The sequence below is a fragment of the Primulina eburnea genome, unplaced genomic scaffold (assembly GCF_022965805.1).
Source record: "Primulina eburnea isolate SZY01 unplaced genomic scaffold, ASM2296580v1 ctg3_ERROPOS3189059+, whole genome shotgun sequence".
NCBI classification, from domain to species: domain Eukaryota; kingdom Viridiplantae; phylum Streptophyta; class Magnoliopsida; order Lamiales; family Gesneriaceae; genus Primulina; species Primulina eburnea.
The window spans coordinates 27157-45288 of record NW_027331216.1 but is presented as its reverse complement, the minus strand read 5'-3'; the positions used below and the strand labels follow the sequence as shown (position 1 = coordinate 45288).

The window sequence follows — 18132 nt, the reverse complement described above, 5'->3', positions numbered from 1 at the left end:
CTGAAACCAAAAATGGGTCCCACAAAAATGCCGCGTATCCTTCTCTCGATCCACGGCTGTAGCTCAATCCATCGTCATCTACGGTCCAAATTCAATGCCGTCAAATTCAACGCCACACGTTGAATCCGCCCTAGATGCTTGATACAATCATCCCCAAACAGCCTGCTTCGCTATATCTCTCTCGTGTCTCTCTCTCTGAATCCCTGCTCTCGCGAAGATTCAAAACGATTTTAGAGGGTAAGTTAATTTCGAGAGAGCAGGGATGAACGGCGGAGATTTGAATCAGCAGCAGCAGATGCAGCATCAACAACAACAACAACAACATCAACAGCAGCAGTGGGCGGCGATGCAGCAGTACCAGCAGCAGCAATGGATGGCGATGCATTACCCGGCGATGGCGATGCAGCAGCAGATGATGTATCAACAGCATTACTTACCGTACTACCAGCAGCAGCAGCAGCAACAACAGCAACAGCAGTATCAGCAGCAGCAGCCGAAGCAGAATCACCAGATTCAGAGTTCGGGAGAAGATAACAGGACGATCTGGATTGGGGACCTTCAGCAGTGGATGGATGATGGTTATCTTCAATCTTGCTTTTCCCAAACCGGAGAGGTAGACGAGTTTGCTTATCTATTGACTTCTTGTTCCGTCTTCGGTAATTTGACTCATTTTAGTAATGTGTGTTTCTTAAATATTGATTTTTCCCGATTTCTAGCATGTTTTAGCCTTAGGATTTCGAATTCAATTTTGTTGAAGTAAATATTTAATTTTTTGAGCAACTGTAATGATCCGTCAAATTTTTTTCTTCCTGTGAAGGCTTTGTTTCTGTTTCCGAGTAAAAGTGATTTAGGAGAATGTGATCTTATGCAAAGTTGGATACACGTGGAAAAAAATTAGTTATAACTTCAGAACAGAATTAATTGAAATAACTCAAGTATGGGTTAATATTCAGGCATCATCATTCTTTCGGACGGACAAGATGTGCCATTATCAACATTATTAAAAAAAAAGGGAACCTAAAATTGAAAGCAGTAATAAATAAGACTTCAAGTCCTACTTGATAACTGTTTGGAGCGAAAAGAGTTTTGCTTGAGACTAGTTTCTATTACCAGTAATTATTTTCGTTTGAAAATAATAAATGCTTATTTTGTTAAATATCCCATTTGCGTTGATATCGGATAATCCAGAGTGGTGAATGATGGTCTGTATACAGCATTGAGCATACTGATGATAACTTCTAGCGGGCACCTTTCCCTTAGTTCACCTTGTAATAATATTTGTTAAAGATGATGCACAAGTAATGTTGTTGATAGTCTCACTTTTATTTATGATCTCAGCATCCATACTGCAATCTTATTATAACTCTATCGACTTTTTAAGAGGGCAGTTTTTATTTATTGCCCAAAGGTCTGGTAAATTTGCAATTTTATTAGTGATATTTCTTTAATACGTCAAGGACTTTTGTGCTCTGCAACTGTTGTTTTCTCTCCATCAGTTGTGGATATCATCTGCACATAACATATGCAGGTTGCTTCAGTTAAGATTATCCGCAATAAGCAGACTGGTCAATCGGAGAGGTATGGATTTGTTGAGTTCAATTCTCACGCAGCAGCGGAGAAAGTTCTGCAGAACTACAATGGAACCACGATGCCAAATACGGAGCAACCCTTCCGCTTGAACTGGGCAGGATTCAGCACTGGTGATAGACGCCCAGATTCTGGTTCTGATTTGTCAATTTTTGTTGGTGATTTGTCTGCTGATGTTACTGATGCAATGTTGCATGATGCCTTTGCCGCTAGATATTCATCTGTCAGAGGTGCTAAAGTTGTAGTTGATCCAAATACTGGCCGTTCAAAAGGTTACGGCTTTGTCAGATTTGGTGATGAAAATGAGAGGTCTCAAGCCATGACTGAAATGAATGGCGTGTATTGTTCTAGTAGACCTATGCGAGTTGGTGTTGCAACTCCTAAGAAACCTTCTCTACAGCAACAATTTTCTTCACAAGGTGAGTGAAAATAATTCCTACCATTCTGCCATGGGTAAAAATGCTATGGTCTATCAGGTGAGTGGATGTAATTCCTACCATAATGCACATGCTAATATATAACTATATTAATTATCTGTATGCTACATGATCAACCCTAGTTTCCATTTTTCTTGATGTTTTTTAGACTTTAAACTTTATGCAAAGGGTAATGGGAGCAGACATTTTATCTGAAGCCCGTCTTTGGTCCTCGTTTAAACTTTATGCAAAGGGTAATGGGAGCATCCATTTAATCTGAAGCCCGTCTTTGGTCCTCGTCTTGTAATTCCTATTATCTGCGAAGAAAATGCCTACAGATACAGAATCAAAGTTTTCCTTATTTAGCCTTCCTCTTTGCATCCTTCCTTCATAGTTCTCTTGTTTTTCTGTGCTGGCAACTACGGTGTGATACTATCCAATTAATCATTTATTATCTATTCTTACTTATTTTCTCTGGTTTAGCCGTGGTATTGGCTGGTGGATTTGCACCAAATGGTGCTGTACCCCAAGTTCAGTCAGATAGTGATTCATCTAACACTACAGTGAGCTATGTTCCCCTACAAAGTTCATTATTAGAAATTTTTATATGCAGAATTCCATCAACCTTTCTTGTTATAGATATTTGTGGGAGGGCTTGATTCTGATGTCACCGATGAAGAGCTCAGACAGCATTTCGCTCCATTTGGTGACGTTCTCTCTGTTAAAATTCCAGCGGGAAAGGGATGCGGTTTCGTCCAGTTTGCAAACAGGTAATTCTGAATGTAATAGTGCAGACATAGATATCCAGAATCTCTCCGTGGAAAGAAACAAGAAACCTAAGGCCTTGTTTATTTTTTTTATTGTTGAGAATAATTTTGCATCTCTGAAACTAAAACAAACATGGGAAGTTTTTGGTTTTGTTTTTTATGTATTGGGGTCTGGGGAACATTTTTGAGAAAGGATTTTGGGAGATGAAAAGGTGGTGTTGTTATTTTGGAGATGTTTTCAGACTTTTTTTATTTTTACTTATTAGGTGGAATTTTTTATCTTGATTTTCCTAGATGGGTCAACCACAATCTCACCATGCATACACACTATATTTTTAATGTATGAGAATTTACTTTAATTTTCTTTGTACAACGCCTTATGTCATCCAGTTAGGGAGTAGTAGTATTTAACAAGAATATCGTGGATGCATGTTAAAAAAAACTGCTTGTTTTAGGATTTGGTCACATCATGTATGACCTTTTGAAATTTCCATTTTAACAGAAGCAATGCAGAGGATGCAATTCAGAGATTAAGTGGCACTGTTATTGGAAAGCAGACAGTTCGTCTTTCTTGGGGTCGAAATCTGGGAAACAAGCAGGTAAATCCTCAATTTTTATGTGGTTCTGTGCAATTTGATTATATCCACCTTTTAGTAAATTCATAGTCGTTTTTAAGGAGAAGCAGCAATTTTTTACCCGATCATCTGAACTGTGAAATTGTTCGCATCTGTTCTGGCCCTTTATGTTGCTGAACTTACTTTCATCAATTTATCTAGCGGTTCACAGCCATTTTAGGCAAATGCAAGACAATAGAATTCAGACTTCAGTACACTTAATATGCTACAAAAGATGCAACTTTGTGAATTTTACATCGAAAAATCTCCATATGTTCGAGAAATTAAAATATTTTTTGTTTAAAGGTGGACAACCATCGTGCTCACCCTTACTTGGTTCACCTGTGCATTCAGAGATGAATCTTGAATTATTGTATTGAAAATAATGAATAATTGACACGATATTATGTCAGGACTAAGATGAAGAGTTCAACACCTCGAAACCATAGAAACAATTCGCTGCTAGATGGAATGCTGCTATCCTTTTTCTCTAGAAACAGTATCATCCTTATAATAAATTTTTTCGTCCATCCTTTTTGTTTAGCAGATGAGATCCGACTATAACAACCAGTGGAATAACGGATCATACTATGGAAAACAAGGCTACAACGGATATGGATACTCAGCAAATTCAGGGTACGGGGCATCTTCCAACGGTCATGTGAACCACCAGCAGCCAGTAAGTTAATACCTCGCCTGGGGTGTGTTTGTGCTCTGAGATTAGTGGAGGTATTGTATGAACTTGAGACGAGCTCGATTGAGTATTACGAAAGACCTTAATTTTTTTTTCATGGGAACTTATATTCGAAATTTTGACGATGAAGTTAATTTATTTTTTTACTCTTCTCATTATGTTTCTGTTCTTTTACTTGTCATTTAATTAATTCTTTTGTGATTTCTGTCCCTTTCTATCTATCAGGGGTTTGAAAAATTATTTTGGTATATTTTGAATGAGAATAGTTGCAGTTTTGGTACTGTAGTTAGACTTGGAGGAGTGTGGTTTTGATGTTGTAATCTTTTCATTTTCAAGTTTTTCAAATTTGCTCTTATGTTAATATTTTTGGTCAGTAAATGACAAAAACTTGTGTGAGACGGTCTCACGGGTCGTATTTGTGAGACAGATCTCTTATTTGGGTCATCCATGAAAAAATATTACTTTTTATGCTAAGAGTATTACTTTTTATTGTGAATATGTGTAGGGTTGACCCATCTCACAGATTAAGATCCGTGAGACGGTCTCACATAAGACCCACTCTTAATGAATTTGGTCCTATATCCATTCGCCGCCTTTGAATTACGTCCTATCTCTACATTTGAATAAACATCGCTCCTATGTATACAAAAAATTATAAGTAATGAACGTCTAATCTTTCCCTAAGTTAAGTATTATTTAAATCAATACATGAGCCCTTTCCATTATTTTCAATGGGATATACACGTTTCAATCAAACTTTTCGTATCATATTATTATATATATTAACCCATAATAGAATTATAATATTTTACTATTAAAATGTTATTTTAGTTTGATAAATTGTTATCATTATCATTAACATTGATATTGTTTTAAGTTTTACTTTTGAACGGCCTAAAATAATTTATGATGAAAAACAATAAAGTTTATTAAAAGTTATTCAACAGGAAAACCTAAAAACCATGAAAATTAAGATGGATATTATAAGAAATAACACCCTAAAACATACAATAAACAAATTATTTGATTTATTCATACTACTCATATGAGTAATGCTCTTATTCACGTATTGATTTTTTAATTCATTTGTCTGAAGAGCTTGATCTGATCCAATGGCCCGAAACCCTGAAAATATAATTAAGGAGTGACTGGACTTGAAACAGCTCGATGCTGTTATTTTATCAATAACCAAAAACTTAGACTTGAAATATTATAAATATTTTAACAATTAATTATTGTTTACGTTGTTTATGTTATTATGATATTATTTTTTGAAATTAACTTGCATGATATAACGCTAGAATTTATATATGATAAAATCAAGGCAAAAACTTGTATGAGATGGTCTCACGGGTCGAATTTGTGAGACGGATCTCTTATTTGGGTCATCCATAAAAAAGTATAATTTTTTATGCTAAGAGTATTACTTTTTATTGTGAATGTGGGTAGGGTTGACCCGTCTCACAGATTAATATCCGTGAGACGGTCTCACATGAGACTCACTCTAAAATCAATGAGCATAATTTGTTTTTTTAGAAATATTTAAATATGACTGAGGTAACTCAAATATTTCTAAATCTGTTTATAAGCTTTTAAAAAACTAATTTTGATAGTTAAAAAAACTCAATAAACAAAATTCCAGAGTTGAACATCTTATAAGCTAAGCAACAACTTACGAGTTAAACCAAACAACTTCTTCTTACAAAAATGACAACGATCGAAAGTTGTAGTGTTTGGACACTAACATATTATTTAAGTTAATAATGGAATAAAGAAAGGCAAGCCAGCTAATATGCTTAATTAACCCAAGCAAATATGTTAAGTGTTAACCCATCCTTGTACAAATGGAACATTTTTGCTTGACTTCAGCAACTTGACAACAATAAAGAGCTAAATCTTTCTACAAATTACATATTACATATATATCATGACAATGTCACTCCCAAGATTTCTATGGTTTCTAACTGAATAAGACACTTCTCACAATAGTTAAAATAGAATTATAGTGATTATCAACTAAGCGTAAAAATCAAACAAGAACGAGCATATCGCAATATTCTCAACGATATCTGTTGTTATATATAGCAAGAATTCATGAAATAACAAGTAAATTATTCTGTTCATTGAAAATATGAAAGGTGGTTTCATTTGGTTCTTGTTTGTTTTCTGCTACGTTGATTCTGTTAAGTGTTACGGTGGAAGGGGTTATGATCCTCTTGGAGAGTTTCTGAAGGCTCAAAGATTGAAAAAATCGCGCAATCATGTCACTAACTACGCCTCCTCAACCGTGTATTTGCCTGTTTGTATTGCATCTCAGGAGGGACTGAAAGAAGCTGATGAAATCTCACTTTTGCCCGGTCAGCCGAAAGTTAATTTTTCTCAATACTCAGGATATGTCACGGTGGATCCTACGGCGGGTCGAGCACTTTTTTATTATTTTGCTGAAGCTGAGGAGCCTTCCGGCAAGCCTTTAGTGTTGTGGCTAAATGGAGGTAAATGCATACATGTAAAATTTCAAATTTTGATTTCAGATTTTTTCAAGAAACTCAAAGTGTAAAAATCTTGAAAATTCCAGGGCCGGGTTGCTCTTCAATAGGGTCTGGTGCAATGACCGAAAATGGGCCGTTTCGAGTGAACCCTGATGGGAAAACATTATGGTACAACAAGTATGCTTGGAACAATGGTGAGGAGCACTTGTTTAATTTCTTGAAACAAAATATTACTTCAGACAAAATTTAACACTGTGATTCTTGAAATTTATGAAGTGGCAAATGTGTTGTACTTGGAATCCCCAGCTGGTGTTGGATTTTCTTACTCGAATACAACCTCAGACTATGTTACAGGAGACAAAAGAACCGCTGCAGATTCTTACACCTTTCTGGTTAACTGGTTGGATCGATTTCCAGAGTATAAAACCAGAGATTTCTTCATAACCGGAGAGAGTTATGCTGGTCACTACGTACCTCAGCTTGCAGATTTGATCCTCGGAAACAACAAAATCACAAATCAGACCGTCATTAACTTAAAGGGAATAGCAGTAAGTATATATAGTTATATACATAATATCCATTTACAGAAACAAGAGTACGTTGTAACATGAATCCGAACACGAGTTTTCAGATTGGAAATGCCTACATAGACTATACGGATAGGTGGACGGGCACATACGATCACTACTGGACCAGTGCCCTCATATCGGATGAAACCCACCAGGGAATCGTCTCGAATTGCAACTTCTCTTCTTCAGATTATCCGGAATCAGATTCCTGTTGGGAGTATGAAAATCAAGCTGATACAGAGATAGGAAACGTCTACGTTTACGATGTGTATGCACCATTATGCGGTTCCCCTTCAACAGCTCCCTCGGTATAATTCTCACTTTTATACCCGTCATTTAAATGTCGATAAGATCACATAACTTTACTCGTGTCCTTGCAGATATCTAATTTTGATCCATGCTCCGACGATTATGTAAACACTTATTTGAACACAAAGGAGATTCAAGCGGCTCTCCATGTTACTGGAATTCCTGTATCATGGGCAGATTGCAAGTACTAAAATATGCATATTTCTATCTTTTTATTGCCTTTTCATTCTTTCTACTAAAAATAGTTCATTGCTGTGTAGCTATGCCATGAATGGCCAGTGGCAGGACAAGCCGGATACCGTGTTACCGGTGATCAAGAAATTGATGGCGAGTGGTATTACTGTTTGGATTTACAGGTACATGATAATCATTTTTATCAACAATCGGTGAAGGGGCAAAACGGAAGCCAGTTTAGCTAAAATTATGTAAAAGGGATTATTTTCTTAACCATATACTGAATTTTCTTGTGCAGTGGAGATACAGACAATATAATTCCAGTGACAACAACAAGGTACTCATTTCCTAAACTTGGTGCACCGGTGAAAACGCCATGGTACCCTTGGTACTATCAAGGCGAGGTGAGGGGAAACTACTCCTATTCGTCGCTCGAATTCATGTTCACTACAAATTTTTATGTTTTTGACGATTTTGTCATTGTTTTCGAAAGGTTGGAGGGTATGTGGTCGGTTATCAGAATGTGACATTCGTGACCATAAGAGGAGCTGGACATTTTGTTCCGAGCTACCAGCCTGGACGAGCACTTGCCTTTTTCACATCATTTTTAAAAGGAAATCTGCCTCCCGGTCAGAATTAATCACGAGGCCGAATATCGTATGTTAACTTGCTTGTCCGATCCGAGGTTCCAACTGCTTTTATTTGGACAATAAGATAAGATGCAAGCACCAGGAATCTTGGCAGACTCTTGTGCTTTTTTTTTTCTTTTCGTTTCTATGACAAAGAATGCTAAAAAACTACCCTCAGGCAAGCAGCAACTATCTTCATATGTAATCGAAAAACTCAATGTTTCTGATTCCAAACAACTTTCATAATCAACAAATATGTCTTTTTCTATGGTGCACCTCTTTGAATTTCAAGAACATACAAGTCTATTGATCAAGTATGATTTCAAAATTGTTTCCTCACATCACAAATGTCCCCTTGTATGGACAGCAGATAACCGAATTAATCGTATAAGACGACGATGAAAGGTTAAGTAAGAAGTTTGTTTTCCAGGGGCACCATATGTGATCAATGCCTCAATGAACAAGATGCTCATCAAGGAACAGAAAATGAAAAATTTTACCCTGAAACTTAAATAACTTAACTTCTGCATAAAATTTTTCCTATCAAAAACTCTTACAGTGTCATGGAACAAGGGCATAATAATCACTACTATTTCAGAAGCAGGATCCTCGTCGCAGTGCGACTCGTTGACTCACCAGACGGGAATCTAACTAGCAATTTGTCCTCCATATCACTTATCTCCTTGTGTTTCTAAATATGATCATCTCGGATACCATTCTATCATGACACATGCCTCTAGCTCAAGCTCGAGCCTGATTGCACGATGGACTAATGCAACAACTACTTCATTTTTCATTTTTGCTCTACAAAAATAGTTAACTCAGCACAACCAAAGCGGGAACATTATAATTTGATTGGTTGGTAGGCTGATCTTGATACTGAATGGAGATAGGGCAAGAATTATTTTAAAACTATCGAATAACAGCTAGTAAATTGGTTGTGTGTGGGGGAAAACTGAAAAACTCATGGTTCATGAACGCAGTTTTATCTAATTAAATTCTTGTAGAAATACTGTGCCATATTAGATTTATTGGTTCGATGTATGGGTATCCTAATAACTAAAATACAGGAATTTTCGTCATAAATTTTAGCTCTTTTGGTTCGATTATTTCTTTAGTAGGAAGCATGACAAAATAAGATACCGATGTGTACTTTCTTTCGATGGAGATATACAAAAACAAAAGTGAAATCGCACAAGAAAGAAATTTGAGATTTGGCATAAAAGAATGAAAATGCTAAATAATCAAGCTTCTTTAAATTCAAAGCAAGCTACATTTGAATTCAAAGAACAACATTTTTGAATTATAAACGCATGTGTTCATTAGTTAAAAATTATTAGGTTTGATTAGTATGCAATGATGTATAATTTGTTGTTTTCTTCCATAAACTTCACCTATAAATACCCATCAAAATCCTCTCATCTACAATAATAAGTGTAGAAGGGAGATAAATGATTTAGTATGAGATTTCTTAAGGAGTGTTTATCGGTTAGTTCGATTATGGGTGTGTGGGCAGTGCCCACATTCCATATGAGTGGTTGAGATTCCACCTCATGGGGAAAAAAAAATTAAAAAAAAATAAAATTGGGCCAGAAAAAATTCTGGCCCTTGGATGTACCCCTGCAGGCAGTGCCTGCAGGGGTAGGATGAAATAATCCGTGTTTATCCTTGGAATGAAAGATTAGTAGAGAGAAAATGAGTGTTAAAATCAGAGAGTTTGGAGTGAAATATTTTGTATTATCAATTCTCTTGTCTTTGTTATTAATAAAGAAGTGACCTCATTGATAGGTTTAGAGTGACGGAGCCCAATCTTGGAGTAAACCACTATAAATATTGGTGTTCATCTTATTTATTGTTGATATTACTTATGATGTCCCACTATAATATTATATTCGTTTATTTAGCTGATATTCCAACAGAAAATTGGGTAAATGAAAATTAGAATTAAATGAAAATTTGAAAATTTAACTTTTTTTATCTTTTATTGTTTGATTATATTTTATAATTATAGAAACTAAGGTTGCCGCCACGCCACAAAATTTGAACCTTAATAATATTAATCTAAAAAAAACTTACTTTATTATTTACTATTATTAAATTATATATACATACGAGTTGTGTCATGTGTGGGACAAAAGGGGAGGAGGACCCGCCTAAGCACCCACCCTCAACCTCTTGACATAAGAACTTGAGGGGTGGCGGCCTTGTACGTGACAAAATCGTACGATTGTGCCTTATGTGTTCTGGGGTGATTCCATGGGCGAAGATTCGACCAATTTTGGCAATGAAACAAATGGGTACTGGACAAGCTAGCCATTGCGTCCTGTTCAACAGTTTAACATCAATGGTATAACATCAATGCTTGGAACAATTGTAGAATTCCATTCTCTTTTCAATTTCTTGTTTTTTGTATATTTGACTATTATATAAACAAATTTTATGAGTGATGATGATGCGTGAGTAGGCTTGAGTGGGCAATCTACCGAGCAGAGATGTGTACTCTCCCTGTAAAGATTTTGACATGTTGGGATGAGTTTGTCCTGACCTGATGAGATGAGCCCGGGTGGTCTGGCCTGATGGATTACCCCGACTGGTATGGCCTGTCCTGGTCTGTCCGGGTGATCTAGCCTGCTCTACCGAGTGGTCTGTCCTGGTGATCTGGCTTGGTCTCCCGGGTGGTATGGTATGGTCTGTCCGCTTGATCTATCATGCTCTCCCGGGTGGCCTGTCCTGGTGATCTGGCCTGGTCTACCAGGTAATATGGCCTGGTCTGCTCGTGTGATCTGGCCTACCTTTGTGGGATGACCTTGGGTCAGACAATCTACACACACTTAACAAGATAACGTTAGTGGAGTGCCGGAAGGGTTTCGGGCGTAGCCACTTCGACGCTCAAGTAAGTATAAGATTCACTAAGTAGAGAGATAAATTTTTGTATGCAGTAGATTGTCGTATCTCAAATGAGCAAACCTGAGTATTTATAGGAGAGAAGATGACCTCGCTTACAGTGCATGCATATTGTTCCTGATTAGACAACTACCCATGCCCTGTCATCTGGTAGTAGGTATAGCGACCCATAATGTTCGGTTCTTGTCATGGGCACTGATTGTCATGCTAATTATGCATGGTGACTTACTGGTCGGGTGACCTGAACCCTGGCAGGGTTGGAGGACCCTGGCCCGGTTGGAGGACCCTGGCCGGGCGAAAGAACCCTGGCCGGGTAAGAGCACCCTGGTCGGGCGAAAGTACTCTGTCTAAACTTTACCTATGCTATACTCTTGAGAGCAACTCGGAATTTGACTCGAGTTTCCTCTTTCCGCCCGAGTCAAAGAATGATCCAAGCTCTTTCCAGGGTATAAAGTGACGTATATCATATTCTTGGAATCTCCTGCTAGAATTGGATTCTCTACTCGAATACATCATCTGATTATATAACAGAAGACAAAATAACATCATCAAATTCCTACACATTTTTAGTCAACTAGTTGGGAATATTACCTGATTATAAAACACGAGATTTTATACATAATCGGAGAGAACTACACTGGTCATTACGTACCTCATCTTGCTGATTTAATCATTATAAACAACAGAATCACAAACCAACCAGTCATAAACTTAAAAGGGATTGCTGTAACTTTGACTAAGAACCACATTTTTCTGTTAAAAAAACATAATAATTCAAGATTCTTATAATCAAAACGTGATTATTTTCAGATTAGGAATGCATACATTGATGCTGAAGATCCACATCATGGTGCATACGATTTCCTCTCGAGCACATGCTTTCATATCTGATGAAATCCACTAAGGCATCGCTGAAAACTTAATATGACTTCGATATATGATGTCATGTGTAGTGTCACATCAACATTCCATATTTAAAAAAAAAGCGCTGAAAATTAAAAGATAAATGACTGCTAAAATTGAAATTTAATGACATAGCGGCAAAAAAAAAACAAATATACCAACGAACATTTCAATTTTCCTAAATTTTAAAGTTCTAAAAATATAAACTTTTAAATTTAAATAAATAGTTTTTTTACAAATATACAAAATTCTACTGTGATAAAAATGAATTTATTATCAATTAGCATGTCATATTTTTAATACAAAAACATTTTTATTCATGAATATATGAATTAATGTTGAAATTAATTGAGATTAAACATATGTAACTTGAAGGAGATTAGAACATTGGTTTTTTATTGACTTATTCCACTCTTTAAATCTTAATACCAATTTTCCTTCAAAAATTCATTTGTTAAATTCCTAGCTTTTTTTTAATGATGACGAAATAAGAATTAATTCAACTGAAATCTCTATATAATGAGAAAAGACTGATATACTCCTGTTAATTAGTAGGGTAAATAGTTGATTAAAATATGTGCTTTTTCTTCAGCTATTCTAGTCTTCGATCACATATAATATCAAAAACAAATTACATACACCACCTCTGTGATATTTTGATTTTGCTCGAATCCTTCTGTCCAATAAATTGTATTTTTTTGGTTTTTGAAAGAATGTTTTGTTTGTTGCTTTCTCATTCTCAATGTCAGAATATATCCTCAAGATTGTAGCATAATTCTAGGCTACAAAACAGGAAAGTAACAATATACATTGAATGATTTTAGGCTAGAGAATAGGAGGCTAATTAGACGGCTAACAATATACATTGAATTTTCAAAATATTTACTATATTTAACAGTTTTGACTTTTTAGCCCGAAGCCACTAAAAATATTGTTATTTTGCAATGATACTCTACTACACGACTCACATATTTAATGAAAATAAACCATATATTATAAATATTAAAATCTATATAAATAAAGAAAAACAAGAAGATCTTTTCCTCAAATTTTGAAATATTGAGTATCATTTTGTTTTATTTTGCCCTTTGTTTAGATTTATTTTAATGTGTGAAACATAAATTTATTCTTGTTACATGAGCTACGTAAGAGAGCATTAATGTCAAATAAACTATATTCGACGGAGTTAGTGTTTTTTGGCTAAAAAAGATCAGAACAGACAAAAATCCAAGTTACTAAATAAAAACAAAAATTTGATAAATTACATAGTTAAACTCAAAATATATCAACTTACAATATTAAAATAAAAACTACCCCTCTTTTAAAATACAAAAGAAATAAATAATAAAATAAAGAAGAAGAATTTTTTTAAAGTAAAATTTAAAAACCAGTCACCGTCATGACTTGTTAGTGTTGCCACGGCCCGTCGCCGTCCAATGGCAATTATGACTTTTTGGTACAAAATGTTAAAGCAAAATGCGATCGATTATTATTCGACATTTTCAAAGTAATATGAAGTTAATTGTGACTTTTATTATACATTTTGTGTAATATTAATATTTTTTAATTTATTGAATTCGCCTTTGTTTGAAAATCCTAGGTACGCCACTACATGTAGATATATTAAAATTTAATGAAGTAATTTAAAATATGTGCGAATTAATTTTTCCATCAAATTTTATGTTTGAATTTTTATTTCATCATATTATATTTTTCCCGAAATATGGAAATATGTCTATCAACAGCCATACAGTGAGTTTTCTACTGATAATTTGGTTTAAACAAATAACTATGGACAATAACAAAGTCGGCAATTTTTTCAAAGAAAAAACTTATGTGAGACAGTTTCATAGGTCGTAGTTTGTGAGACAGATATCTTATTTGGTTAATCTATGAAAAAATATTAATTTTTATACTAAGAGTATTACTTTTTACTGTGAATATCGGGTTACCCCTCTCACAAATAAAGATTCGTGAGACCGTCATATAAGAGACCTGCTCGTTTTTCAATTAATCATTATCAAACTCTTTGATCTTCTTTTGTCTGTCGTTTCTGAATGTCTCCAACAGTACTTTCCAAAGGCACTATAAAAGAGACTCTGCAAATTAACAATGGCAGGCCAGGAACAAGAATGGAAATCTAATGTATATTAGGGGACAAAACTTACATTTTTGGTGAAAAAGCCATATATTAATTATTAATTTGGGGAGGGCGACCTGCCTGCTGTGGTATCCAAGTCCAGGTGTGATAGAACATTGATGATACCAATCAAAGGCGAGTCCAAGAATAACAAACAACGATATTCTTGTTGAATAAATGGCTGAGAAACATACATATCAAAGAATCAAGGCTTCCAGTGTGGAGGTTTGACAGCAAAAATGGGTTAGTTCGACGCTGGCTTAAGGGCTATGCCCTAACCCACTCGCACGACGACACGTGGCGCCCTTATTTTAACATTTTTTTTTTTGGCAAATATGAGGTAAGAAGGAACCTCTCTTTTATTTTTACCATGGTTAAATGCTTAACCTTTTATTTTTAAAAGAAAAATAAAAAATAGCTCAAGTTAATTCAAATTCCTGTGAAAATATTACCTCATTATTTTCCCTCTTTTTTGACCACCGAAACGGCAGCGGACCTGTGAAAAGATTGCCCCCATTTTCCCTCTTCTTTTACCCCCATAGTAACGGCAGCGGCGTTGCTACACACCGGCGTACTTTGCATCCACCGGTGAGACTCCTGAATCATGTGTGTTATTTTCACTTTCGTTCGTAATTAATTTTTTTATTTAAAACAGAAGATGAGATTTTTTACCTTTGCTTCGCTTTCACTACAGATTGATATACGTGTATGTACTTATAATCTAGGTCATTGTCAAAAATGTAGATATTAAGATTATGGCATTTGTGACATTTTAAAATTTTTCGCTTTTGAGATTGGGGAACAATTTTTTTTCGATATTGTTTGGTAAATTGCGACTGATTTCAGCTTTTCAGATGTTAACTATAAGTTTATATTATAATTTGGATTAAATGATTGAAAAACTAACCTATTTTTTCTGATTTGGATGAAGTTACTGTTTTTCCTTTCGTTGGATGAAGTTACTGTTGTTCCTGGGGTATTGTTGTTCCTGAGTTGATCACAAGATTAATCCTGGCCCATCTGTGGTTGCTACACATCTACGTACATCCCATTGACTGAACCGAGACCTGAAACACGACGAATGGATCTGAATTGCGATGGTAGATATATTGACTCTTGTAATATTTTCCCATGGTTATAAATTTTCTTTTAGAATATAACCAAATACTATCCAAACTGATTTTTTGTTCTTATACATTTTGTGGTAGATAATATTGAAGAGGTTGGAGTTTCAAATTTGGAATATGTGGTTCATAGAGATGTTGAGGTACTATCTACAAATTTTATTGTAGATCAATTGGAGAGTAGACTATTTGTTGGTGAAGTAGTGAAAAGTGTTGAAGATGCTTATATACTATATTGTAATTATGCTCATGCAAAAGGTTTTAGTGTTAAAAGAGGTGATCAACGTTACTTTCCTGGCACTAACGAACTTCAAGCTAAAGAGTTTGAATGTTCTTGTGAGGGTAGTAAAGATGAAAAACGTTCTAATGCACAAATACCTGTTTACTTGAAGCCAACAAGTCGAAGTAAATGTAAAGCAAAGCTCAGAATAACTAGGCAACGTGGTGGAGAATGGACGGTCGGTAGATTTGTCACAAAACATAATCATGAAATGCTTGCGGCTGATCAAAGACATTTGTTGAGATCATCACGCAATATTTCATATGCTCAAAAATCGATTTTGGAGTCCATGGTAAATTCTGGGATAACAGTGTCTAATGCCGTCTCTTATATGGAAAATGAAGCACAAGGACCACAAAATTTGAGCTTTATTCGAAAAGATGCTTATGATTATCTTGGACGCATGAAAAAACAAACGAAAGTTGAGAATGGAGATGCTTCTACATTGCTTCATCATTTTATAAACAAGTCGAATAAAGAGTCAAATTTTTATTGGAATGTGCAATTAGATGATGACAATAGAGTCATGAACTTCTTCCTTAGGGATTCCAGATGTCAAGCTGATTATGAGTTTTTTGGTGATATATTATCAGTTGACACAACTTATCGAACCAATCGGTACAATTTGATATGTGCTCCTTTCGTTGGAATTAATCATCACAGACAAAATATAATGTTCGGCTTGGCATTTATGTCAGATGAAACTGAGAGTTCATTTGAATGGTTGTTCAAAACCTTTCTTGATTCTATGAATGGGAAACAACCTGAAACAATTTTTACAGATCAATGCCAAGCAATGATGAATGCAATTGAAACAATTTTTCCACATTCACAACATCGGTTATGTCAATGGCACATCAATCAAAATGCTCCATCACATTTAGGTAGTTTGAATGGTGATTCAAGTTTTAAAATATTGTGGAATAAATGCATGACTCATTGTGAATCTGAAGAAGAATTTGAATCCACATGGAGTATTATGATTGATGAATACAATCTCAGTGGCCACAAATGGTTAAATGGCATGTATACGTTGAGATACAAATGGGCTACTGCATTTAGCAATCACAAGTTTAGTGCAGGGCTACTGGCAACTTCTAGAAGCGAGGTGACAAATGCTGTGTTGAAGAGATCAGGTAACAGTGCAATTTCATTGTATGATTTTGTGGTTAATTACGAAAAAATCCAACAAAGTTGGTGAGAGAAAGAGAAGGCCGAAGATACGCGTTGTCATCACAAGAAATCCCCGACAATGTTGAAAAACAATCCAATGTTGAATTTTGCAGCTGATGTTTATACACTCACCGTGTACAAGCTATTCGAGTTAGAGTTTATTAATTCTTTGAATATGCGATTTATTGAGATGCCTTTGGATTTCAGTGCGCTTTCCCTAGAGTTTAAAGTAAAATCTCATGATGTGAACTCAAGGGTTCGACACGTGTTATTTAATAAGGAGACTGCTGAAGTAAAATGCAGTTGTCAGAAATTCGAGTCAATGGGAATATTGTGCAAACACATTTTGATGGTCTTTAATTTTTTGAATGTGAATTATATTCCCACACCGTACTTGAAGAAGCGCTGGATGAAAAATGCAAAAAATAGAGTTGTCGTGGATGATTTTTTTCAGCAAAAAAGTGGAAGTGGCCAGGAATCTGAGATGGTTTTTGTAAACCAACTTATGAGATCGACATATACTCTTACCATGCGATGTAAATCTAATGGAGATGCACGCAAGAAATTGGTAGAAATTGTTGAAGGTGCGAGAGAACAAATAGATGAGTTATTCGAAAAACTTAAGTTGGATGACAATGGCATTCTTGAAGAAAACATGGTAGATGAAATGGTTGTACGTAATCCTCCTCAAGTCAAGTCAAGAGGAATTACAAATAAAAACATACAACGTCATTGGGATGGTAAAAGTAAGAAAAGAAAAGGAAAAGGAAAAGTTGACAGTTCAAGTAAGTTGTGATTTCTTTTGTTAATTGCTAATTGTTATTTCAATCTTTCATAACTTTTTGTCATTGTGTGTTGTAGATGCAGGATGTGGCAAAAGAAAAGGACAAAGCTCACAAGCTTCTCAATGTATGAATAGCCAAGAAGTAGATCATATCCAACAACTACAAAATCCAAATGTCCCACCATCATTGACATCTGAATTTGAAGACAATCAACTGCATAATTGGGTTAATGCAAATTTATCACATCTGTTCTAGTTTGGTAATGCTTTTGTAATGAAATGCTGGAGAAATGATATTGTATTTTGGGACCAGACACTATTTAGACAAATGATATTGTATTTTGGGAAATCAAGCTTTGCTTCTCAAGTATATTTTACTCTATGTTTTTCTACTTCCAATCAGCATTGTGTTTATTGGGGAATCAGGCATTTATTCTGCGTTTTTTGTTTCAGCACTATAAATCCATAGCAATCTACAAAAACTACTAAATACTATCATAAATATTATAAATGCATAGCAAACTTGTTCTTATTACTAAAAACTTTATTGAGAACAAAGTAATTAATCCACTTATC

The 18132-nt window shown here is 35.2% G+C and overlaps 3 protein-coding genes across 4 annotated transcripts; all 3 read left to right on the top strand.

The window, feature by feature from the left end:
• The first annotated feature begins 142 nt into the window (after positions 1 to 142).
• Positions 143 to 4236, top strand: LOC140821078 (polyadenylate-binding protein RBP47-like). 2 transcript variants are annotated; one of them, XM_073181484.1, is made up of 6 exons: positions 143 to 613; positions 1529 to 2006; positions 2487 to 2566; positions 2643 to 2773; positions 3273 to 3369; positions 3929 to 4236. In XM_073181484.1, exons 1-6 carry the CDS (start codon positions 263 to 265, stop codon positions 4070 to 4072), a joined length of 1281 nt encoding a protein of 426 aa, XP_073037585.1. In that variant the 5' UTR covers positions 143 to 262; the 3' UTR covers positions 4073 to 4236. The 2 variants fall into 2 exon arrangements, with proteins under 2 accessions (XP_073037585.1, XP_073037586.1); XM_073181485.1 differs by having other exon boundaries at positions 144 to 613; positions 3932 to 4236.
• Positions 4237 to 6137: 1901 nt separating this feature from the next.
• LOC140821077 (serine carboxypeptidase 1-like) lies at positions 6138 to 8507 on the top strand. The gene is made up of 8 exons (XM_073181483.1): positions 6138 to 6570; positions 6654 to 6761; positions 6844 to 7115; positions 7199 to 7444; positions 7517 to 7629; positions 7706 to 7801; positions 7918 to 8023; positions 8113 to 8507. Exons 1-8 carry the CDS (start codon positions 6210 to 6212, stop codon positions 8257 to 8259), a joined length of 1449 nt encoding a protein of 482 aa, XP_073037584.1. The 5' UTR covers positions 6138 to 6209; the 3' UTR covers positions 8260 to 8507.
• Positions 8508 to 15276: 6769 nt separating this feature from the next.
• Positions 15277 to 17812, top strand: LOC140821082 (protein FAR1-RELATED SEQUENCE 5-like). The gene is made up of 4 exons (XM_073181492.1): positions 15277 to 15295; positions 15404 to 16735; positions 16886 to 17557; positions 17634 to 17812. The coding sequence occupies exons 1-4, from the start codon at positions 15277 to 15279 to the stop codon at positions 17810 to 17812; spliced, it is 2202 nt and encodes a 733-aa protein (XP_073037593.1).
• Positions 17813 to 18132: the final 320 nt, after the last annotated feature.